General features: G+C 39.7%; 1 protein-coding gene across 1 annotated transcript; it reads right to left on the bottom strand.

Moving 5' to 3' along the window:
- Window positions 1–5,050: 5,050 nt before the first annotated feature.
- Window positions 5,051–6,736, bottom strand: LOC143594542 (uncharacterized). The gene is made up of 2 exons (XM_077073825.1): window positions 5,992–6,736; window positions 5,051–5,435 (listed from the first exon to the last, which is right to left on the bottom strand). The coding sequence occupies exons 1-2, from the start codon at window positions 6,734–6,736 to the stop codon at window positions 5,095–5,097; spliced, it is 1,086 nt and encodes a 361-aa protein (XP_076929940.1). The 3' UTR covers window positions 5,051–5,094.
- Window positions 6,737–25,733: the final 18,997 nt, after the last annotated feature.

Below are 25,733 nucleotides of genomic sequence, written 5' to 3'. Positions count from 1 at the left end.
TTGAAATCTCAAATATTTAAGTTAAAGTTCTATAAATTCTATAAGTTGTTAAGATTCTCAGTTATAGTTTTCGCATTGTTACATTTCAACCATATGGCTTTGAAAACTTTGTACTTTTAGTCTTGGTCGGGTGTACGTAGTCTGAAGCGTGTCCGATCTTGTTCTCAACTCGTGAACACTACACAGAAAATAAATTTAACATTTAACATTTAACAAACTTAATAAAAAAACGAACATGATTAACAATTTAACATTATCAGTTGCCAATGAGCTGGTGGTGAAGTGGTAAGAGAGAGATTTGGTGTGACTTGGTGTACTATGTGACCCAGGTTTGATTCCTACCCCAGCATTTAGTTTCAGAGGCACTAGGGTGCCGATGAGAGCCTAGGCAAGTGTGGCTTTTACTAGTTGGATCCTTGAACTAAACAAGTTTTATCTCACCGCACTGTCATGCCTTCGGGCGAGTGTTCACGGGCATTGGCCTTAGTTGAAAGTTTTCCCGGATCAAAAGACGAGTGTGTTCCAATGTGATAAATTTAGCCGGTATCCATGCAATTATTTGTAAGGATATGGTGAAGTGGATCTATATATATTTAATGCATCATTTATGGTAAGCTGGAGATCGAAAGCAATGGGTTAAGATTCAATTCCATGTAGTCCGAGTCATATTAATTAGATGATAGCAAGTGCAATCTTTCAAATAAACAAGATCTTAAATAATTAACCAAGTTGTAGTAATTATTAAATAAATGTTAATTTTACCCGTGACATATAAATAAAGATTTTTGTCCTTGTAAGTTGTTATGTGTAGTGAAAGGGAACAAAATGATGACGATTTACGACACGTGACGCCACGTCAGAAAATGAACGATTTTTATTTAAGGATGTAGTGTGTTGTAGCCCAAAATACCCCCCCCCCCCCCCTCTTATCCTCCACTTATCGACTGAGGACGGTGTCATAACCTAAAATCGCCCCAAAAGTGGGGATTTGTCGCCCACTACAGCTAGGCTCATAGGATTCAAACCTCTAACCTTTTTACGAAAGATATCTTTGGAAAACCTTATAGACCAGGCCACTAGAGTGGTTATGGATATAAATGAAGATTAAGCGTACATAGTATGAACCTTTTCTTTTAAATATTCTTTTAGAGACTTAATGTTAATTCTATTTAGGATTTTGTATGCCATCTTTTACAAAATATATCATTATCTATAATAAGTATTGGTGAACGATATTCGAACCAGAATAGGCAAAATTCAAGCTAATGTGGTTTAGTTGTCCAATTATTTTATTTTGATGCACGTATGAAGGAGACTTGGATCAAACATGAAGCATTAGGAGTAGATGATGGATGATGTATTGTAAATGTTTGGGCCCGAGCTCTAATAGCGATCTGGTCGCTTGACACTCTTTTTCTCGGTTGTTAACGATATTCCAAGAACGTTCTGTGACATGATGTGATTGAGACTTCAAGTAGAAGAGTCTAAAGTTGATTCTATCACGCTTTTGTTTGTGCGCTTTTCAAGGAAACGCTTTTTCAAGGATGTGGATTCGATATGTTACTTTGGGCAAAGGGAAATCACTAATGTGTTATCTTTTCTAGGGCTGACAATTTCTACACGATACACGAATACATGATACGAACCTAGAAGACTCTAACAGGTATCAGGTAAGGCCTTAATAGATTTCGTGTACTAAACAGGTAGACACGAATCTATCTGTTAATTTTTGTGTCTAAACTGGTAAAATACCCGTTTACCTGTTAAGCACATGATTAGATTTTTTATAATTAATATATATATATGTGTGTGTGTGTGTGTGTGTGTGTGTGTAAGTTATCCTAAACCCTAAATTCCTAAAACATTCTCACAACCGTCACATAATCAGATCTCGAGTTCACGACATTCCCAATTCCCTCTCTGACCATCAGCTCCGCCTCTGAACTTCGGCCACGCTACTGCGGGTGCTTCCTCCGGTCTTCACTCTCCACCTCTGGTTTCGACGACTTTCACTAAACAGGTTGTCAATACGTGTTTCTAAACAGCTCTTATCGTATATTATCATGTCTTATCGTGTATACCTCATATTAACATCTTCGTGTTTGAAATATAGGTACACGATAAGTTTTCGTGTCGTGTACATGTATATACATTTCGTGTTCATGTATATACATTTCGTATACACGATATGCCAGCCCTAATCTTTTCATCGGTGATAAAGACTACAATCAAGGTTTTCTTTTCAGGACTCATCCGTGATGCTATGCCAATTTCCTTACTTTCAATCTTGTTAAATGGACTGCATTATATGAACGACAACTCCTGATCAATTTGTTTCTCATTTGTACGAAGAGTCGTGTCACACGTTTTCTTTGACCTTAACTTAGAGGATGAGTCTCCACTTAAAGAGACCCGTCTGTTCTTCTTTTGGGTCCCTTAGCCTAGTGGGGCCCACCTAGTCTTATAGTTCTAAGTCGTGGGCTTGCATAATTCAATATAAGCTTTACGTACTCCGATCATAGGCTTTAAAAACGATTTATACACTACTTTATACTATTAATGTCATGCGATGAAGTTTTCTTCTATATGGGGACATCAAATATCAAGCTTCTATATCTTGTTAAAACGATATCATACCTCGTAAAAAAATCATAAAAAGACTAAAACCTTTAGTCTAGTAGTATAAAAAACTCGTAAGAGATCAGATCATGATTACCTTTTATTCAATCGAGGACGCGTTAAAATGTGACCACATGTTTTGGTACAATTCAAATTCAATAATTTGTGACCGGTCCACATCTACTACGGCCGAAATGGAATGACTTGTTATAGCTAAGAAACATGCATGTATTTATGTTTAGCCATTGATGTTCTCTTACATTTTTTTCCATTTTATCAATTTCTAAAATGATATTAATTTATGCCGACATTTTGTTTTATGCTATATATATTTATAACAATTTAATAATAATTTATACTATAATAAAAAAAATCCAGTTACAATTGAGAGGCAGGTAAACGGGCAAAAAGTTGCGCCACCACCCTCTTTTCAATATTATATTAGAGTGTTTGATATGTTAGAATTAATTGGATCAAATAACATGAATAACATCGATAATTTTATTGTACTATTCACTATACTCACAAAAACTATTATTCATCAAATTTATTTATTTCTTTGCATGATGTACTTACCTTTATTGCATCCTCATGGCATAAAATAATGACCCATATATAACTTTTGTACCGTATACCACGTGTGATTGATCTGCCACATACCTATTTAATTTATTATTATTACGTATTAGTCTATTTAATTTGTTGTTATATAAAATCTCTAATATCAATTACTATACATGGACAATAGCAACCCACGATCTTTCCTCTACATTTAATTTTTTACGACACAATAAATATGTATATTGTTCTATGTTTCCATTTAAACAATGTTAAAAAAATCAGTCCATTCCATTGCGAAGCGTGGGTGCAAAAAACTAGTTATTATTATTAAGAGTCGAAGGAGTTGTTCTGATATCATGTGTTTTTTGTTTGAGTTTGGGGGCTGATTTCCAACATGATAAACAAAATTCAAATCATTTAGAAATAAATTAAGCTTAAATGCATTAACAAGTATGATATTTATTATAAATTGTAATTTTTTGTGGCATTTAAAAATTTCCTTTTGGCATACCCAATCTTTAAAGCTTAAATCTTGATGTACACGAAAACGTGTAAGATGATAACGTGACATATTTGAGTCCATGAGTGAACATATTTCTTGGTTATAATAATAATAATAATAATAATAATAATAATAATAATAATAATAAACTAAAGAGAAAATCATGAATTCATGGTTGTGTATCTATATAATGATTTATTACGTGTATGTATTAATGAAATAATATTTTCGTCTATAACCATAAAATACATTTATTTATAGTTGTGTATCTACTTTCGACCAGAAAAGACGCTAAGTTTAAAGAAAATTATCAAAGCTTCAATGGTGTCTGACGGCTTTAATCTTGACGCCTCCCTAGCATTGTTTGCCTAGGATATGATGGTGTCGTGACAAGGCCTACCAAGTAGCTCTACAGTTGCCAAGACTGTATAACGTCGTACCCAACTAACCAACCATACGACATCTTACCACACCATTCACCACCTTACTACATCGCACGGCGATGTAGGACGCCTTACCACATTGTATGATGCCTCAACACACCACAGGGCACCTTACCACAACATATGACACCTAAGGACGCCTTACCACATCATACGACACTCTAGGATGACTTACCACATCATACGGCGCTCATCACACCATTAGACACCTTACCACACCCTACATCTTAAAACACCTTACGATGCTATACCCCACAATATGAAACATTCCACATCGTATGACGCCTTACCAGGGGCGGAACTACCCCAAAGGAGGAGGAGCAGGCGTCCACCTTAAAAAAAAAATTAGTGTATATTAAACTCGAAAAATGTCACTGCACGTTACCACAACACAAGGGTGGCTTGTGAGACATCGAAAACAAGTTAGGACTTTATGCCCATACTAATTAAGCCTCCAAGTCCAAAAAAAATTTCTATATAGATATATTATTATGGGTAAGGTAAACTCAAACTAATGTATTAGTGTGGTGATAGGCTTGGTTGTTACGAACGTATAGGTCATGAGTTCAAAACTTGTAATAAGCAAAAAAAAAAAATCTTAATAATTATGATGAAAAAGTCACAAAATCTTATTTTGAGTTAAGCCTCTAAATTTATTGAGCCAGCTCTGCCAAAATATATGACAACCCTGAGAGTTTTATATGTTAAAAGGTACTCTTAAAGATTTGTCTAGTATGTAAACGTTACAAACCACATGCAAAAGCTATAACTTGTAACAAAGAACAAATAAAATAAAAATATCACACTAAAAGATAAGATAGCCTTTCATATGTGTAACATATAGAAACTTTAACCTGATGTTACATTACATACATAAAGATTACTTAATTGCTTTTTTTAAAAGATAAATTTCTTTTACTTCCCGAGACTCGATCTCAATACATTTCAATGTTTTAACTAATAATCTTATCAACAAGCCTTAAGAGGCTTTCCACACAAACAATCATTATACATAAACGACGACGCTTCCAAGTGATCGAACCATGTAGCAGCCGGAATCGCACCACAAAGATGGTTATGGCTTAGGTCAAGATGTCCGATATACGACGCTGAAGCTATCGACTTAGGAATCGATCCTTTCAGCTTATTATACGATAAATCCAACATCATGAAGTATGATTCTGGACCGAAGGCGTCCGGTATGTTACCTTCGATGGCGTTTCTACTTAAATTCAGGATGCTTATTCGAGAGTTTATTAACGTCGCTGGGAGGTTACCGGAGAGCATGTTTCCGTCGAGGTTTAATGTACCTATTAGACACAATGTAATTAGAACAAATGTTAGAGGTAGACTAATGTAATACAACAGGGGTGTGTATGGATCGATTTGGTTTGGTATTGGACTATAACCGAATCAAAAATCAGAATTTTGGTTTTTGAAATTTTAAAAACAGTTTGGTTTTTATTTGGGTTCGATTTGGTCTCGGTTTCTTCAACTTTTGACATTCGGGTTTAAAAATTTTGAGAAAATAATTTGGAAAGAAATAATGAATTTAGATATAAATATCACTTTTAATCTATATTTAATTATAATATATTCGAGCTAAAATGGTCAAATCAAAAATTGTATTATCATAAATTACGTAAAATTCAAAATAGATAATGAAAATCTATAAGTTTGGATCGGTTTTATTTACACGCAAAACCAAAACCAAACTTTAAAAAAGAAAAAAAAAGCATAAAATTAATTACCGGTTTTTTGTTTCGGTTCAGTTATATATAATTGGTTTTTCAGTTTCATGTACACCTGTGCTGAAAAATACACGATTACACCTTTGTTTACACACGCTTAAGGGTTTAACCGTACCTAGCACTGACATTTTCCCGAGCGAGTCCGGAATCAGTCCGGATAGCCGATTCAACGACAGATCTAAATCCGAGAGACGGTAAATATACGAAATTGTCTCTGGTATAGGTCCGTAAATTCGGTTACCGCTAAGCAGCGCGCGGCTCATCATCCGCAGCTTCCCAAAGTTTCGCGGAATGGTCCCCGAAATCATATTGTTCCTCAAATCTAAATGCTTCAATGAAGCCAAATCAGCTAAAGACCGCGGTATTCGACCCGTGAGTTTGTTATCCGCGAGGTTGAGAACCGTTAGACGGCTGAGTTTGCCGATATCGAACGGAATCTCACCCGATATTTGGTTCCCAATGAGGTCGAGAATGCGTAAAAACGGCAACGACGATATGCATCGCGGTATAATACCCGAAATGCCCTTCCAATCGGCTATTATTATGCTAGACAATTTGTCCAGCTGGCATACCGAAGGCGAGATCGAACCGGTCATGTAACCGGTTGGATGCGCCTTCTGGAAGATTGGATCTTCGGATTCGCCCCGGAGGTTTATGTCTGCGACACGTTTGGTTGTGTCGCAAGTAATGCCGTACCATTTGTTACAGCAGTCGACTCCCGTCCAGGAGTCAAAGATTTTCAAAGCTGACTCGTGTAAGCCAGCTTTGAAGTCTAATAATGCTGCACTGTCTGACGGTGGGCAAGCGTTCACCGTCAGACAGAAAGTGAATGATAACATCAACCACACTATGGTAGTCATTTTTCTCTTTGAGTGTGTAGAGTTTTAGTATTTGACACTTGTTTACATATGTATATATATGCATGTTTTTTATGTGTAAAAACGACAAGGTACGTGCATGTGAGGTGGAGTGTGAGAGTTGCAGATTAAGTGGATATGGATTTATTTATTTATTAAGATTAGGATTAAGATTAAGATTTGATTTTAAAAAGAAATAAATGTGAAGTGGGAAACAAACAAATCTATTTTTATTAAGATTGTGACAAATAAGAATAAAAAATATATACTTAAAAATTAACAATAATTATTCAATTTGCTTTAAAACAAATACATAGTTAAACCTGGGAATTTGAGCTGTCAAATCGTATTTGATTGACGGGTCAAAACGCTTTCAGTTAATAGTAAGAAGCAGAAACTAATTCGTGGTATTATTCTCTTCGCGTGGTAGATCATCTGACGGGCTCAAAATGAAGTTGTTTTTCCAATAGAAGTTAGTAGAAAAGACTCCATTTTTTACTCTCTTCTTATTTATTCGTTTTCATGGATTACAAATAGAGATAGTAAAAATACTATCAGTTGGACCGAGTGGCTTAAAAGTCCCCTTCTTGTAATATAACTGTTTTGTTTTTGTTTCTAGCTTTTGCTAGTTTTGGTTTAATAAAAGCTATTCTAAAAAAAATATGGGTTCTAAACAACAAAATTTGAGTAAAAGTGTCGGTTTAGCCGGGTCAAATGGGTCTTGATGCTAGTTAAAGTTTGTTGAAATAAAATGTTTTAAAAAAGAATCAAAATATGTTTACATAATATACTTTTTTATTACCGTCAGTGGCAACAGGGTGTCAGCTAGAGGTGTCGGCGATGGTGGAGGTTGCAACGTGGCGAAAGCAACAAAGGCGATTGTGGTGGTGATTGGTAATGGTGGTAGTGATGTTGATGGCGGTGGTGGTGGTTGAGTGGTGACGATGCAGACGTCTGTGATAGGGTGGTAGGACGGTGGTACAAAGGACGACAAGTAGATGTTGAAGACAAACAATGGTAATCGGTGGTGAAAAACTATTTAAACCCTTTTATCTTAACAAGTTTTATAGTGGTCTATTGATACCCATTGTCTAGTTTGAGTAAACTTAAATTGACTTGTTTAATTTGAGGTCATCAAATGCAATATATAAGAATTTTAACTAAAAAAATTGAGAATTGACTCATATATTTGTTGTGCCAAGTTAAAAAAGAATGGCATAATGCACATTTAGCAAGCCCCCCACAATTGTCGTAACGTCGATTAAGAATACAACGGTTTAAACTTTAATTTTGAAGTCAGGATTTCTAGTTTTGAGTTTTGATAATGATTAATATTATCTAACTTGTAATATTATTTGTTTATTAAAGATGACCACATGACACATAAATAAACCATCTTAAGTCTTAAGTTATGATAATCAACAACCTCAACCATGACATCCAAAATCATCATTCAAGTATACAAAGAAATGAAGAATCAGATGTCATGAAACTACATCAATTGATTCTTAAGATAAGAACACTTGTATCAAACATATAAATCTTACATTTATTATTATGAATTTGATTACATAGATATGGTATTATTTGATAAAATATATCCATGGCTTTAATTGCTGTATCTATCAAATGGCCATGCATATTATTGTTATGGATTGGGTGCTAATGTGCCACATTCAAAGAATAAGGATGCAGCCCTACACTAACTACTATTTAACCTAAAGTCTTTATGGCCATGATAGAATCAGGCCCACACGGTTTTTTTTTTAACGTCAATTATTTTTTGTGTTATGCCAGTCCTCAAATTTGGATAGCTCTATTGTCCAACTTTGGCAAACTATGTTGTCAAGTGGAAGCCAGTTCAAATAAGAAAGGTGTTCGGAGAGATAAAAATCTTGGGGTTCTTGTGAAACTGGAATAGAGTTTAACTTGTGAGAGTTGGACCTCTTTTGATTTTTAATTAGGGGGGGTGGAATGTAATTGGGTCGGACGTCATTTAATTGCGCGACCTTATAGTTAGGTGGTGCGGTTGGCATCTTGCTAGGCCTACTTTAAATATAGTAAATACAATTTCTTTGTAAAGAAGATAGAAAAACTTATACAACTAGCATTCTTGCTAGCATAAATGAGTAATTATCTAAGTTCCACCTACTGAAAATACCAACAAATCCCAGCCACTTGAGTATACTCATTGGCAAAAGTCGCCCACAACCATGATCGCAAACATCACTGATGCCTGACCCGCCCGCCACTAATTCCAAGGGAAACCCACCACCAGAATGTCCACTATGATAAAAAACCATAGCTCGCACACAACAGTTTTTCGCTAACGAGACTTGAACTGGCCACCTTCACTAGTTAATGATAAAACAGTTAATATACTAAAAGTTAAAAAAAAAGTGTGTATTGTTGCTTCGCTAATTACACATGGAATCATATTATTACAACTAAAACTCAAACCACATTATCCATGATTTTATAAATTACAAGAACTTATAATATGAGTCATATTACTATATGAATTGTGAGCAGTTTAAACTTTAAATTTAAAAATTAAAATGCAACTCGTAAATGAAAATGGATGTTACAAATTAGTGAAGCTCATATAGGCCCAGTGACCAATGTCAAAACTATGGCCCATATATACCAATATCGTCAGACATGTACAGCATGTTTTTGGGGTTAATTATACACCAAACATGGCCTAAAACATGGACCGGGTCATACTTCTGCCCAACTCATTGCTTGTCAAACTTGTCATGTACAAGCAAATATAACCTAGTTTATGTTTGGTTTTTTTAATATGTTAATTTCCTTTATTTACATCAATATGGTGAATATTTAAGGTCAGTTCAATGATGTTGATACTTAATACATGATACTAGTATTCATTGAAGTGTTTTAAAATACGAAATATCTTTTAGTTACAAGTAATACATTATTAGATTAAAAAAAAAAAGACGGCGTTTACGACGGAAGTGTTGCGCAGGGCCGGTCCCGGGCAAGGGCGCCCCAGGCTCCCGGCACATACCCGGTTTTTTTTTTTTCTGGAGGCCTATATATTTTTTAAAATATAAAACCGAAAAACTTATTGGGCATTTTGTATGAAGCATTAAAACCTTAAAACTAATATTGTAATTTTGCTATGTTTACTGCTATAATGTTAATTGTCATTTAAAACAAATTAGTTTATATAATTCGCTAGGGCCTAAAGGTCTTCTTTGTGCTCGTTTATGGCACTGGATCCCTCTTTGGTGTTGTGAGTTAACCTGAAATAGGTATGGACTTTTGAAGAAATGAAGAACGGTGGTGGCGATTAATGTTGGTTGGTAATTAGGGCGTTTTCGGAAAATCACATAAATGCTAACAAAACCAATGAACATTGTTACAAAGCCGGACTGAAATAACAAAATACGTAAATAAAACCACCTGGTGTCCTACACATAAAATTTATTTAAATCAATATTTTGACCATATCATTGGAACGAAACAACATTTAATTTTCAATATGAAATAGCATATGATAGTCTAAATTAAAATTCATGTAAATATGAAATAATATGTTGTGCAATTTGGGAGCAATGTTATGAAATATAAATTATGTGTAGGATAGTAGGGTTGATAGGAGTTTTATATTTTTTTTAGTTTTTAAATAGAGAATAAATATTCTATATATAATGGAGGGTTAATTTGAGAACCCTGTTGAGTTTTAAAAACTTAAAAACTTCATTCTTAGCCACACATTTAATTAAATAGATTAGATTATGATTGAGATTAAATTTGATTAAAATATTAAAGTAGGAGAGGGAATAAAGATGCACAGTGATTACTGATTACACTAATTTAAACGTCACACCTATGTAAAAAGTTGATTCGGTGCGTAAAAAATTCTGTAATTATATATTACATATGTGTAAAAAAAGTTCAAAAAAATTCATCACGCTAAGTTCTTTTGAGTTCTTAAAACTCAAAGTGGTTCTCAAAAGAAATCTCCTCGTAGCATCTATTTGATATATAAACTTAATAGAAGTCATGGTTATATATAACTCTAAAATATATTTATTAACAAATAAGTATTATGAAATAAAAAGCTAGCTATCAACGTCAAATGAACACATGCAATGACATCATCACCCCATATGTCATGATCTATTATTATTTTTGTTGATCTTTTAAGTTTTATGACTATACGTAACTAGCTAATTAATAGCCATATTGAAATTAAAAAATTTATCTCCTACACAATGTTGTAAAAAAGTCGGCCTAGGCGGCGAGTAACCCTTCCTTTCCAAGGTGACTTTTCTCAAGTCGGCTACATTAGTCAGGCTTGGCGATGCCGAGTCAGCTGGGGTGATATTCGAGTAGGTCAAAGGTCGGCCAAAAAGTCAGGCTAGGCGACGCCAAGTCGGCTAGGGAGATCTCAAAGCTGGTTAAGAGTTGGGCTAGGCGGTGCCGCGTCAGCTAAAGTACATTTTTTTACGTGAATTATGCTTATTTTGACACACACACGTATATATATATATCAAAATTTTATTTTTTTATATTTTCAAGGTCTGTATATTCAACGAATACTCTCCAAGACTCCAACTCCTCGGTCAACTATCTAGAGTGAGTATGCCTATCAACTGGTACAACCATACTCATACACTCATACATATATTTAGTTTTAAAATATATATGTATATCATCGATCATAAATATATTAAAACTTTGGAAGTAGACAACCAACCAACTTTTTTTTAGGATATTGACTTTTGTCGCGTGTCTAGTTTTCTTGTACACATGATTTATTTTTTAAAAATAGATGTCAATTTTGTATGCAATGCATAAAATATCTCCCGACTATACTTAAAATTAAAAAAAAAAAAAATTCAATTGCATCATCTTTTACTTGGATTTTTATCAACTCAACGTAAAATTTTCGGGTTAGTCAATCGCCTTTTCAGTAAACGTGAAAAATGGTAATTATTTTACCAACTTAATATTTTTTTGAACAGCTAAAGTTTATCTTCACCTATTTCACCTTTTCAGTAAACGTGAAAAATGGTAATTATTTTTTTAAACAGCTAAAGTTTATCTTCACCTATTTTAATAAGACAAAATGGCAAAAGACGTCCTTTATGTTTGACCTGATTTTCATTAGACGTCCTTTAATGAAAAAAATAGCAAAAGACATACATCATGTTTCAAATCCCTTTCACGCTACGTCCTTTGACACTAACCTGATTAATTTTTCTCGTTAAATCTAGACATGTGCAAGGTATGTGAGAGTAGTATTGTAATTTTACAATTTATTTAATACTTAAAGTAAAATGGTACATTTATAGATAAAAATATAATTCTCCCAAACTCTCTCTCTCTCTCTTCTTTTCTCTCTCTCTACTTCCTTTCCACTCTCTACACTACATATTCCACCGGACCACCACCACACCTGCAAACACCTATGACAGTGGTTCCCGAAACCCGACTGCTTTACTGGAGGATGAAACTAGATTTCCGGCAACACAGATCCCACCACCGCCACTGTAACATTCATTACTTTTCAAACCCGAAAACCCGACTCATTTTAAAACTTTCGGTCTTGTTTATTAATATATATACATATAGTCTCGCTGCCCGTATTCGTCATTTTTATTTGGATTCGTATTCATCTTCACCATGTTTACGTCTCAACGTATTCGTGTTCAACGGTCATCACTAATATAATTTTCACGAAGATTTAAGTTTATCGATCGTTCATTTTTTTTTATATATATATTTTATGTTATCCATGTTGAACTCCGGGATTTAGAGTTTCATAAAGTTTGTATTTATTCAAGTTGCAAACGATCCGGGACTAATACGATAAATATCCAAGTTTTACAAATTTTATTCCATCATTAAAGCATTTCATAGTTCAAGGTCTAAAATGTATTTATACTTAATTTCTGTTTTAAAAAGAACATAAAACCTAAGGGACCAAAACTGTAAAATTCATTTAATTATATTAATATTGTAGCAACCCAGCCCCGTTTTCCGGCCGGTAGCCGCCGGCGACGCCGATTTTCCGGCCAAACATTAAAAGCCCACCAATCTCACGATATAATTCAATTAAATCATTGTAACGACTTTAGACTTTACATACGACCCACCCTCGACGAAAAATAACGAGTAATAGTGATTAACAATGGATAAATTAACCCGTTTCCTCCTAATTCATCGCCAGAATTCCGGCATAATTTAATTAGCACCATTTATCGCACATACGATCCAATTGATAGTATATATAGACCGCTAAAAACGATCTAAACTCGTACCAACCTTTAATTTCATCTAACCTGCACTCTTTAGTATGAAATCATCCGACAAAGGTCCGTATTTCCGGCGACCATGGTTCACCTTCGTTCCTTAACAATTACAGGTAAATTTTATATTGTTTTGCATAGTTTCTAACCGACAAACAAAACCCCTATACTAATTTGAGCAAACATGGAACTAAAATGGCGAATTGAAATCTAGGGTTCTAAGGGAAGAGATGAACATGCAATATATGTATAAAAATGAATTGTTTCATCTTTTAAACAAACTGTCAATATAGCTCAGCTGGTTTGTTCTGTTGTCTGTCGTCTGGAAGACCCGGGTTAAGCCAGTTCTTTTTTTAAATCATGTTGTTAATTTTGTATTTTCGTTATAAAGCCACTTTTATATACATTTTCTAAATCAATTATGAAAGATCCAAACAATTTAAATTATATTTTATCTTTTCCACCTAAAAACTAACTTTCCGTTTCCGTTTCGCGACAAACCATGAAATATTAATAGAGATTGGAGACATTGATGTAGTTTTTTTATTCATGATAATGTTATGATGTACTTAGGGCGTTGTTTTCTTGAAGCTAGCTTCTTCCTAGTCTCTGTCTTTTTGTCCTGTTCAAAGAAATAAAAAAGGGTTAGATCACTATCAATCCCGAGAACTTTATGAACCTACCATCTCAAGTTTATGGATTTCAAGTGGTTGCCTCAATAAGTATGATCATACGCCCCCCTTTGCACTCAGGTCCATTTGCATCGAGTGGAAAAGGGACCTCATATCCGAGTACGTTGGTAGCCCCAAATGAAAAGGACCTTCGTTTGTTCTTTATACTCAGGTCCATTGCATCGAGTGTAAAGAACCCTTATGTGCTCATTTCACAAGTTTCATGGAATTGTATGATTTTTACGTATTATATCCAACTGTGGGATTCTCACCAGCTATGTTCACAGCTGACTTTATTTTATACATATGTTACAGGTGTAAAGACACGAGGATGAAAGTTAGAAGACACATAGCATGCCTATAGGATATTCAAAGAACAACTTATCATTTGTTTATTTATTTGTTACAACTTGTATTATTTGATAAACTTGTGTTACATGAAGATTTAAATGAAATAATGTTATTATGGTCACCTAATAGTGTCACGTGTGTTTGAGCAATCTGTACGTCACACTTGGGCGTTTCCGCTTTAGCCGGGGTGTTACAGCCACCACCTCGTTCTGCCACCAACCAACCTCCAGCAACCACCACCATCTACGCCTATCACCACCACCACGCCTATCACAACCACCCTGTAGATCCAGATCCGTGAAGATTCAGTTTGTTTTTTTCGGGGACTTGGCAGGTTTATTGTTTTGCGGTGGCAACCATACATAAGATATTAAGGACAACGATGGCAACCACGGCCTCCCCTGCATCTTAATCAGATCTAGGCTTTATCTTCTTGTTGTATGACGACTCAAAACAAATGACTTATGAGATGAAATTGGGGGGTTTAATAAAATCGAGCCATGGTACCATTGAAGGTGAAGGATTAGGAATGATGTGAAGAGTGGACAGTGCTTTGAATGAGATAAGTTTAGGTTTGTGTTGCAGACGAGGGATGAAATCTGGAGGTGATTCGAGACACCATTTATTGGAATTGATTTAAATAGGGAGAGGTTGTGTAGGAGCTGATAGTGTTGGTCACTGTGCTGTTGCGGAGACGGTGGTGATAGGCGGAGGCGGCGGCGGTTAGCCGGAGACGGTGGTGATAGGCGGAGGCGCCGGTGGTTTGCAGGAAACGGTGGTGATAGGCGGAGGCGCCGGTGGTTAGCCGGAGACGGTGGGGGTTTCCAAAGACAAGGGTGGTCGGTGAAAGAGAGTTCGGTGAGAGAGAGTTTGAGAGAGAGAGAGAGTTATATATATTTTTATTATTTTACTTTTAAGTATTAAATAAATTGTAAAATTACGATACTACCCTCACATGCCTTGCACATGACAATATTTAACAAAAAAAAATTAACTTAGTTAGTACCAAAGGACGTAACATGAAAGGAATTTGAAACATGAGTTATGTCTTTTGCTATTTCTTTTATTAAAGGACGTCTAATGAAAATTAGGTCAAACGTAAAGGACGTGTTTTGCCATTTTGTCTATAAATAATATTCAACAACTCTTTAAAACAAGTCCAAATCGATCTCTCCCATTTTGAAAAGGATCCAAAAGAGATACAATTCTAATTGAGAAAAACAATGATAATAATAATAATTAAAGATAAAACTAAGAAAATAAACAAACAATGATAGAAAATATACAAATTTCAAATCTTTCAACTCGATACACTTATCTAACTATTCAAATTCCAGTTGATCCCATTCTAAAACGGGTTGTGCTCATGAGTCTTCATCCGGGCCACTCTCTTTCCTCTCACACATATCATCTCTTTGGTCTAAAAATCGGTTTTTCGTCAAGAACCAAGTCCCCCATCTCTCGTAACGATAAAGTTTTCAATAACAAAGGTTACTATAGAAATATAGAGATTGGAGACATTGATGTAGTTTTTTTATTCATGATAATGTTATGATGTACTTAGGGCGTTGTTTTCTTGAAGCTAGCTTCTTCCTAGTCTCTGTCTTTTTGTCCCGTTCAAAGAAATAAAAAAGGGTTAGATCACTATCAATCCCGAGAACTTTATGAACCTACCATCTCAAGTTTATGGTTTAGCAATTTATCTGCCGCGTACCTACATTAAATAAAACATATTTAATTGTATTAACTATTATAAATTTCCTTTTGATAAAACATTTTAATTATATTATAGATTAGATTATTAGTTAAACACTAATATAATGCAAACCAACTAATTTACGTTAAACAATTGTTGTTGAAACTAAAAAGTCATACCTACAAAATTAAAGGAGATGACTAATTTAGATTTTAGTCCTAACTCGTGATTCACGATGAAAGAGGTAATCTGATTAACTAATATATTGGTCCCCATTATATTAACTTAATCCGTATATATGTATAAAAATATTATTTATATCATGTCATTGTATTATATATATATATATATATATTTTCTGTTGTCTGTTACTGTTTTGATAAATATCTAGCCATGTTATCAACCAGTGTTGTAAAGGTTGTATTCTAAGCAGGGCCGTCTTCGAGGATTTAAATACTTCGGCCGAGCCGAAAAAAAAGACCCATAGCCTTAACGAGCAACGAAATATATAATCTATTTTTTTTAAACGAGGCTTAATGTTATAACAATAAACATAGAAAAATATATTATTAAAATCAAATACCGTAATAATTAACGATTAACCAATGATTCATGAAACTCTCCTAAGTCCTAACATTGGAAAAAAAATAGCTTGGTCATTAGTGGCTAGCTTGGTCAACCGTGGAGGAGCCTGGTGGTTAACAACGAACCAACAGTGGTGGTCGGCTAGGTTGGTCGTTATTCAGCATTCGCAAAGAAGGAAAGAACCAAAGGGAAATTTCATCGATCACTATTTCTTTTATTTTGCATCGGGTTTTTATTTAATTTTTTTTTAGTTTTTAGTTTTAGTTTGGGCCCAATGATTTAAGCTTAATTAAATGGATTGTGGATAAAAAATAATTTCGAGCCCAATAATTATAAGATGATAAAGAGCAATTCATATTTTATAAGTTTTATATTTTTAAATGTATATATAAAAACTATAGATAAAAAAATTTTGGCCCCTAAAAATTACATGCCCCGGCCGGCGGTTCAACCGGCGCCACCCTCCAGCCGGCCCTGATTCTAAGTTTGAGTATTCCTCGACTATTTGGTCAAAGCTGTCTTCGAGAATCGTGAAAAGTTGTTGACCGAAGGTGAAAACAATTTGGGCCTTAAATTAGTTGAGTAATTATAATATATATTAAATAGCAGATTTTAGTTGTGAGATAAATTTGCTATTCAATTTGATTGACTTTTGTTCGATAAAAGAGCATTCTCAACATATCCTTTATCTCTATCTCTATAACTATATTAATAAACATTAAATATTTTTTTCCTGTTCAATTAAATAATACATTTCTATAAATTTATCATTACAATTTTCTCTCCTCTACTCACATGCAATTCAACAAATATTAAAAAATAAATGAGGGCAAACTTTATTTTCCAAAATTTATAAAAAATCATTACATTTTCTCTCTTTACCCTATAATTTACATTCACATCCACTCAAAACTCCACCTGAAGAGGTAGGTCCCAGCAGAGCCCAGTTGGACCCGCAAGACTCACCTTAAACAGGGACGTCTGCGCAGAGACCAACTGGATCCGCAGGACCAACCATGCTCAGAGAAGTGACGTCCTTACGCGCAGTATGCAAGCTGGTCCCGCAGGAAATGCCTCCCATGGTGAAGGACTCCGCCTGTTCCCGCAGCCTCGGATACAAGCCATGAGGGAAGGCCACCCGCGCAGCATGGCTACACGCACTAGGCACTTAACTCTCCCCAGTGTCACCTGAAGGAATGAGCAAAGGCGGGAGGGGGAAAACTCCCGCCTAAACGAGCCAGTCCGTATGATGGAGGATCTTTTGTGTGATACCTGACGAGGTACAGACAAAAGATCTGACCAAGAATGCGACAGCTCACTGACAGCAGCATGGCAGACAGCACGCCACAGCACTGTGACCAATAGCCGCCGCCTACCCACCAACTCCTGCCATACCACGTGCCTAGCCTGTAGTTGGCAGAAGAGGAAGAGTGCACGACACGCCTGCTCTGTGTCAGCCGCTACCTATCCACCACTCACAGGCAGGGCACGTGCATAGGTTACAGTTGGTAGCGTGTTGGGCCGGCTAAACCCCTTGGAAACCTACCTTCGGCTATAAATACCCCAATGGTATGATCATCTTATCTTATCATATATGACCTGATATCTGCTCTAGCAATCTCTTAATATACTTTTATATTTAAAGAGCAATCTAGTCTGATTCTCACGCCGGAGGGTGGTCACAAGGAGGAACCCCCCCCCTTCTCAGTGACGAGCTCACGGTGTCTGTTTTGCAGGTTATCAGAAGAACCATCTTCAAAGGGTCTAACCCCTCGTGGGAAACATCTCTCCAACCCCCCAGGTTACCAGTAATCTGTCCGGGGTCCGGTTAGTGTTTCTTCATTGGCGCCATCCGTGCATAAAGCTAGAACTACAATTTTCTCCAGTTTTTTCAAAACTTTCTACAAAAGATGGTTAGAGAAATTCCGGTAACCACAACCCCAGCTATTGGGGGGAATACCGGCAACACAGTTTTTACAAACACTACTCCGGCTACCGAAGCCGGAGCAAGTGAAGTAAATTTTACGAACACTACCCCACTTACTAAAGCAGGGGCAAGAGCAGTAAATGACCGCCTACTGGGATCCACCGATACCCAGTTTGAAAAACGAAGACTCCCCCGCCAGACTCTCGACGAAGTCAAGGCATGGGCGGAGGCACGACAAAAGGAATTCCAGGCTGAGTTGAACGAACGCTTGCGTTCCGTGCAACAGGCCGACGAATTCGAATACTGGGAGGATGACTCGGAGGAATCCGACTCCGACGTGAACCCTCGTCATAAGGCAAAAGGGAAGCGTAAAGAAACGGAAACCCAACCGAAAAGGCATTTTGGACAAGCCTTCAAACCAAAAAGCATAGATGGAAGTCCACGAGACTTCTCTAAAACGTTCAGACCAAACGTTACAAATGCAGGAACGTCCAAATTTGCAAGGGACATTGCTGAAGCAATTGCCCCGAAGAGTGCTAAACAAATGCCTAACATAGGCACATATGACGGCCTATCTGATCCAGACGATCATTTGAACAGGTTCATAGCGGGGGCAACCGTTAGCAATTGGACGGAACCCACGTGGTGTTACATGTTCCAAATGACGCTGGTGGGGGCTGCTAGGGCTTGGTTCGATCGTTTACCGGTTAACCACATTTACGACTGGGCAGACTTCCAGCAGAAGTTTAGCCAACACTTCAGCCAGCAGCGAAAATATACCGAGGAGCAATGGACAATCCTCAAATGCACACGGGAAGAAGATGAATCTCTGCCAAACTTCATCACTCGCTTCAACTCAAAGAAGTTAAGTTTGGGCAATATCAGCGAGGATCTTGTTCGCGCAGCCTTCATCCAGGGCGCGCAGGACCCAGAGCTTATCCGCACCCTAACGGGTAAAGATGGAATGCCATCCACATGGGATGGCATCATGACAGCAGCCAAACGCTATGCGGAAACGGAGAAGCAACTGGGTAGAGACCTTCCGCAGAGCACAAACCTTTACACCCAGAGGACGAGAGAGGACAACGTCCTCACCGCCCGATTGAACAAAAAACGGAAGCAAGGCATTTGGCAGTCAAGGGTAAACTTTGACACCTCATCCGGCTTACAGCACCGATTGGGTGAAAGGGATAATGTAAAGCCGCACCGGAACTCCAGATGGACGCCACTTACCAAAAGCGTCACTGACATATTTGCTACTGAAGAACTCCCATGGCCAAAGCCTCCAGTAATCCGACATCGTCACGATGCTGATCGGAGCAAGTACTGTGACTATCACAGAACAAAAGGCCACAACACTGAAGAATGCATAGACGTAAAAGACATGGTCGAAACATTCGTCAGAGATGGGACGCTCGCGCACCTCGTGGCAAAATAAAAGCTAAGCAGGCAGGCAGGTGCGTGTGGAACCACGGCTGGGGTAAACACGAATAAAAAATCAGCTTCAATAGAGACTACATGCTGCGTAAAGAACGAGATCCCGAAACAGGTGCGTGTCGGCTCGATGGCACTCCTGTCCCAACATGGAAGGGAGTTCAATTACACAGTTTGCATGTAATCAATTCCAATTTGTAAAGAGAAGGCCAAGAGCCACTTCTAATGGAAATGATTCTCTTTAAGAATATCGAAGCTGATGATTTTACATTTATACTTTTCTGGACACTAATATGCCGGTTTTCACCGCATAATTACGTGAAGTCAGTGAATGGGAAGGCGGTCCTACCCGCACGAACCCAATAACGTGACAAACCTTCACGCAGGTCAGTTGAAGGGGAAAAAGTTCAGCACCCAAAAATGAAAGTGCCGGTCTATCCGCATGAATCATTAAGGAAACTGAATAATAACCTGTCAATAACCGCGCGTCGAACGGTTAAAACTATCCAACACTGGTGACGACATTCACATTACGTGAAGTCGTTGCGTGGGAAGGCGGTCTTACCCGCACGAACCCAATAACGTGGCAAACCTTCACGCAGGTCAGTTGAAGGAGTTCATCCCATTAAATGAAAGTGCCGGTCTATCCGCATGAATCATGAAAGGAAAATGAACACTAACCTATCGACAACCGCGCGTCGAACGGTTCAAAACAAAATTCTTAAAAAGGTAAGAAAACCTACACGCAGGTCAGGTATGGGTAAAGTTTTGCCATCCTAAGTGCAAGTGACGGTTCTACCCGCACAATCACGAAAGAGGAAGCAAAACTTCACACCTATTATCAACCACGTTCAAAGGTTAACTTATCCTCAAAAAGTAAGAAAAACCAGCACGCAGGTTAGATAAAAGTTAAAGTTTAGCCATCCTACCAAGTGCAAGTGACGGTTCTACCCGCACAATCACGAAGGAGGAAGCGAAACTTTAACCCACTATCAACCATGTTCAAAGGTTCTTATTCTAAACACTTGGAAAATTGCTATTTTAAACTAAGTATGCAAGTCATAAGTTTATAAAGCAAAGAATCCAATGAAAGGAATAACAATCGTATATTTCAATGATATATTACAACAGTGGCCGGGTAACTACCCGCCTAAAAGAAATCTATACAAAGCGAAGTCTATCTTAGCAGTGGGAAGGGACCTTCAGGATCAGGCTTCAGGGCCACCTCCGCTTGGACCAGCACCGTCAGAGCGCGGCTGCCCAAGGAAAGCCTTAAGGATGTTTAGCCCATCATCAGCAGCAGCAGCTTCGTTCACCTTCTCCACCACTGGATGCGGGAAGGCAGCGTACTGGTTCACAGCTTGGTCATAAGCAGCTTCAGTATTAACATTGAATAAAGGGAAGTTGGAGGGCGGAAAGCCTCTCTCAGCAAACCCTAGACCAAGCAGGAAGCCAGTATTCTCCCCATCCTCATGAGAAGCGTTGAGGGCTGTGCTCATCGCATCGTCATAAGAGGTCTCTGAAAGGACCCGACGCACAACCTACAAAAGAATACAAGTTAGAACATTTTCTAATTACGAGCGGAAAGCGTAAAGAAAAAGATAAAGATACCTGAGGCAACGCTTCTCGAAGCAGCCATTGGAGGGTAGCTTGACTTTCTTTGTAAGCACGTTCGGCTCCGCTCTTATCAAGGTTGGCAAGTTGAACTTCCTTGGCGGCAGCCTCTTCGACGCTTTTGAGTTTCCTTTCAGTGCGGTCAAGCACCCCCCTCTGGTCAAGGATCTCCTGCAGCTTCTTGGCATCTTCCATTGCCAAGGCGTCATGAGCATGCTGAAGAGCCTTTAATTTGCATTTAAGCTGCTCATTCTCTTCGCGAAGCGGCTCAGCAACAGCTTCAGCCTTGGCAGCCCTCTCAGTTGAGTTTCGCGCAGTCTCCTTGGCCAGCCGAAGCTGTTCATTCACAGCTTGGGCAGCCTTGGAGCGGGCCTCGAGTCGCGCCTGGACTTCAACCTCGAGGGCCTTGAATGCCTTCTCCTTCTCGGCTGCGGCAGCGGCCAACTGCCGGTTCTCCTCCCGAAGAGCCCGCGCTTCAGATACATCTTTGGCGCGAGCTGCTTTTAACTTGTCGTTTTCACGACAAATCAGCTCGACGCGGGGCTGCGTCCGGGCCTGGAGAACCCGAAGCTCATTGGTTAGCCTACCCTCTTGGTAGCTAGCCATGGCTTCCCCCAACGCACCATGAGGAGCGGCGTGGCGAGCCCAGTCCACGCACTCCACAGGGGTACGAAGGGTTGTTCCTCGGCGTATGTTCCATCTTGGAACATACACTTCATTGGAATCCGACACTGCAAAAGAAACAAAGGCAGTTAGGAAAAGATGATAAAAATATACAAAGGAAAAAGAACCCTACGTACCTGTAGGGTCAATAACAGGCCGATAGCCGCCAAACCCATCACCTGAACCTAAAGGAAATCCATCCAACAGGTCAGGTAGACGGGAAGGTGGCATAGATCGGCGGGAAGCCCGGCGCGTACCTGATGGTCCGGCCATCGGTGCCGGTGGCGCAGGTATAGTGGCAGCCGCTGTGGTAGCCATTGTTGGCGCCACCTCCTCAGCAACAGTAACCGCCGGCTCCGTGAAAGATGCTGTAAAAATTGCACTCACGGCCGGCGGAGACAACTTCTCAGCTGGAACAGCCTCAGGAAGGCTGGAACCAGCGGAAGCAGGCACAGACGCCTGGGTCGACGCCTCGGGAAGGCTGACCGAGCCTTCCCTCATTGGCGGGGGAATACTTGCTCCAACTCCACCCTGGAATGCGTCAACATCCACACCTGCACAAGCAAAAGTATTAGAAAAATTTATTTGAAACAACAAATCTAGACAAGAATTATGGGGGCACTTACGGGGTTTCTTGAGCTTGAACGTACGGACGAGCGGGGGCGAACCCGATGGAGCCGGCCTCTTGACACCGGTAACCGTCGTCGTCGCTGCCTCCCCGGAGGTAACAGCTACAGCCTCCGGAGCGGTGGTCCCCTCACCACCGGGCTCCCCCGCCACCTCTGCACTATCTGACTCCGAGTCAGATAGGACTACCGGGTCGGCCGTAGAGGCCACCTTCTCCTTGCCTTTCCCGACGGCAGCCTTTTTCTTCCGCACCAGTGGAGGACCTTCTGCGGATTCCTCAGAAGAAGAAATGTCAACTCCAGCAGCAGGCACAGCATTGAGAGGTTCAGGGTAGAAGATAGGCTTACCTGGCCGTCGGTGGCTCAGGATCTCTTGGCCTGGCGGGTAAACCTCCACGAACCGACCCGCGGTCTGCTCTAAGATGGGCAACTCGTTCTCGTCCAGAGCACGAGTACCCATCCGCGCGGGACCATCTTCCTCCCGCGGGTTCAGGAGCGACTGAAGATCGTTCCCCTCTGAAATCAACAAGAAAATTAGAAAAAATCGAAGTCAGCAAAATGAAACAAGACGTACCATAAGGGACAGAGTTCGAACCATATTCAAGAACGATCGGAACCTTATCCGCATTCGCCGCCTTCCACACCCGGCTCATCCCCAGCATCACCATCGCCGACTCCGGAAAACGGAAAACCGGGGACTGGACCCGGGATATCTTCGAGAACCATTCCGCCTCCTCGTAGTTGAGGGCGGGAAGGTTCGGAAGCGCCTGGCCATTCTTGAACTTCATGGCGATGGGGATGGCGCGAGCGGATATGAAGAAGAACTCTCTTCTCCATGAGCGAAGACTCCGCTCGGTGGTACAAATCTTTAAACCCTTGATACGGGTTGTAAGAGTATACCACCCCTGGATGCACCTCCAAGTGTAGAAGGTCATCAGACGGTCAACGAGGGGCTCAAGGCCCAGTATCCGGCGCACCCACTCAAAGTGCCGGACCTTGGCAATGGCCATGGGGTGCACCTCTGTCAGGTGCACACCGTGCCTCTCCAGAACACGGTACACAAACTTTGTCAACGGAAACCTAAGGTTTCCGTAGACAAAGAATGCAGCATAAACCCCGATCTTGCCACTAGGGGCATCGTACACAGTATGGTGGGGTTCAGGAAACTCAGGCTCGAGAGACTCGAGCATGAACTTCCTGACGATATACTGGTACAGATCGACAGGAAGAGAGCACTGGCATTCGCCAGCAGTCTTCTTGTCATCAGCATCATGAGAAGGCATGGTGGAAGAAAGATGAAAAGAGATTTCAGGGTAATGCTTTACTGAACAGAAATTCGCCGGAAATTACTTGAGAAGAAGAGATGAAAGTGAAAAGTGTGAATTGCAAATAACCCTCTCCCCCTTTATATACTAATCGCAATTAATGCGGTGAATTTAATGCGAAGGAGAGAGAATTCGAAGGTGCAATGAAACTATGACACGTGGCAAAAAGCAGACTGGCAACAGCTGTTGACAGGACGTGTGCCAGTAATTTCGCGGCCACGCGCCCGAAAAATCGCGCCCACGCGCCTGAAAAAGCGTCTGGAATGACCATATAATGTCACGTCACCATAACTTCCTGCACGTCCTGACACAGTCAGAAGAAACCGTCGCGCGACGTTTCAGAGGTTTGGACTGTTCCTATCTTTCCACCAACCTTTCGAATTTCAAAATTCAAAATTTAAAAAGAAGCGGGAAAATACCCCCTTATCTTGGCGAACAAGTAACCATAAGACGGATGCGGGTACAGTGTTAAGGCAAAACCCTTCACATACCTAGCACCTGCAGGGAATTGAAGCCAAGAAAACCTTGGCGAACAAGTAACCATAAGACGGATGCGGGTACAGTGTTAAGGCAAAACCCTTCACATACCTAGCACCCGCAGGGAATTGAAGCCAAGAAAACCTTGGCGAACAAGTAACCATAAGACGGATGCGGGTACAGTGTTAAGGCAAAACCCTTCACATACCTAGCACCCGCAGGGAATTGAAGCCAAGAAAACCTTGGCGAACAAATAACCATAAGACGGATGCGGGTACAGTGTAAAGGCAAAACCCTTCACATACCTAGCACCCGCAGGGAATTGAAGCCAAGAAAACCTTGGCGAACAAGTAACCATAAGACGGATGCGGGTACAGTGTTAAGGCAAAACCCTTCACATACCTAGCACCCGCAGGGAATTGAAGCCAAGTACCTCGGCAACCAAGTAATTATAAGACAGGTGCGGGTACAGTGTAAAGGCAAAACCCTTCACATACCTAGCACCCGCAGGGAATTGACGCCAGGAATACCTTGGAAGTAAAGTAACCGTAAGACGAGCGCGGGTACAGTGTTAAGGCAAAACCCTTCACATACCTAGCGCTCCGCTGGGAATTGAAACCAAGAAGGATCTTCTGGGCAATGCTTGCGGAAAAGGAAATAACATCCCCGCATAGCGGGAACGTCGAGAACTACGTTGTTTGAAGCTCCAGGATGGAATTGGTGGTTTTAACATAATTGATCACTATGTTCAAAACTACCAAAACCTCATGGAGAATCCACACAACTGGGACTCAATGCTCCTGACTTGCGAGGAGGTTACAGACCTACCCGCATCATACCCAAAGACCAAGCAGGAAACTCGGGCATTTCTGCAAGTGACAAGGACTTCCCATGGAAAACCTTACAAAACCCTTTTCAAAACCCTTTTAAGTCCAAAAGTTCACCTCACTTTATTAAACACGCATGAGAAGAACATTGGACTGGGGGGACTTGAAGAGGTAGGTCCCAGCAGAGCCCAGTTGGACCCGCAAGACTCACCTTAAACAGGGACGTCTGCGCAGAGACCAACTGGATCCGCAGGACCAACCATGCTCAGAGAAGTGACGTCCTTACGCGCAGTATGCAAGCTGGTCCCGCAGGAAATGCCTCCCATGGTGAAGGACTCCGCCTGTTCCCGCAGCCTCGGATACAAGCCATGAGGGAAGGCCACCCGCGCAGCATGGCTACACGCACTAGGCACTTAACTCTCCCCAGTGTCACCTGAAGGAATGAGCAAAGGCGGGAGGGGGAAAACTCCCGCCTAAACGAGCCAGTCCGTATGATGGAGGATCTTTTGTGTGATACCTG

Source organism: Bidens hawaiensis, unplaced genomic scaffold (assembly GCF_021521415.1).
Source record: "Bidens hawaiensis isolate Kalapana, Puna unplaced genomic scaffold, B.hawaiensis_p1.1 tig00043825_1, whole genome shotgun sequence".
Classification (NCBI taxonomy): Eukaryota; Viridiplantae; Streptophyta; class Magnoliopsida; order Asterales; family Asteraceae; genus Bidens; species Bidens hawaiensis.
The sequence above is the reverse complement of the archived record's forward strand: the minus strand, read 5'-3'. Positions and strand labels throughout refer to the sequence as shown.

What these genes read in the sequence shown, in the direction of transcription:
- LOC143594542 (XM_077073825.1), bottom strand. Translation starts at nt 6,736, where the DNA reads ATGACTACCATAGTGTGGTTGATGTTATCATTCACTTTCTGTCTGACG. An exon ending in CGGGAAAATGTCAGTGCTAG is followed by an intron (nt 5,436 to 5,991) that starts GTACGGTTAAAC and finishes TGTGTCTAATAG; the next exon opens with GTACATTAAACCTCGACGGA.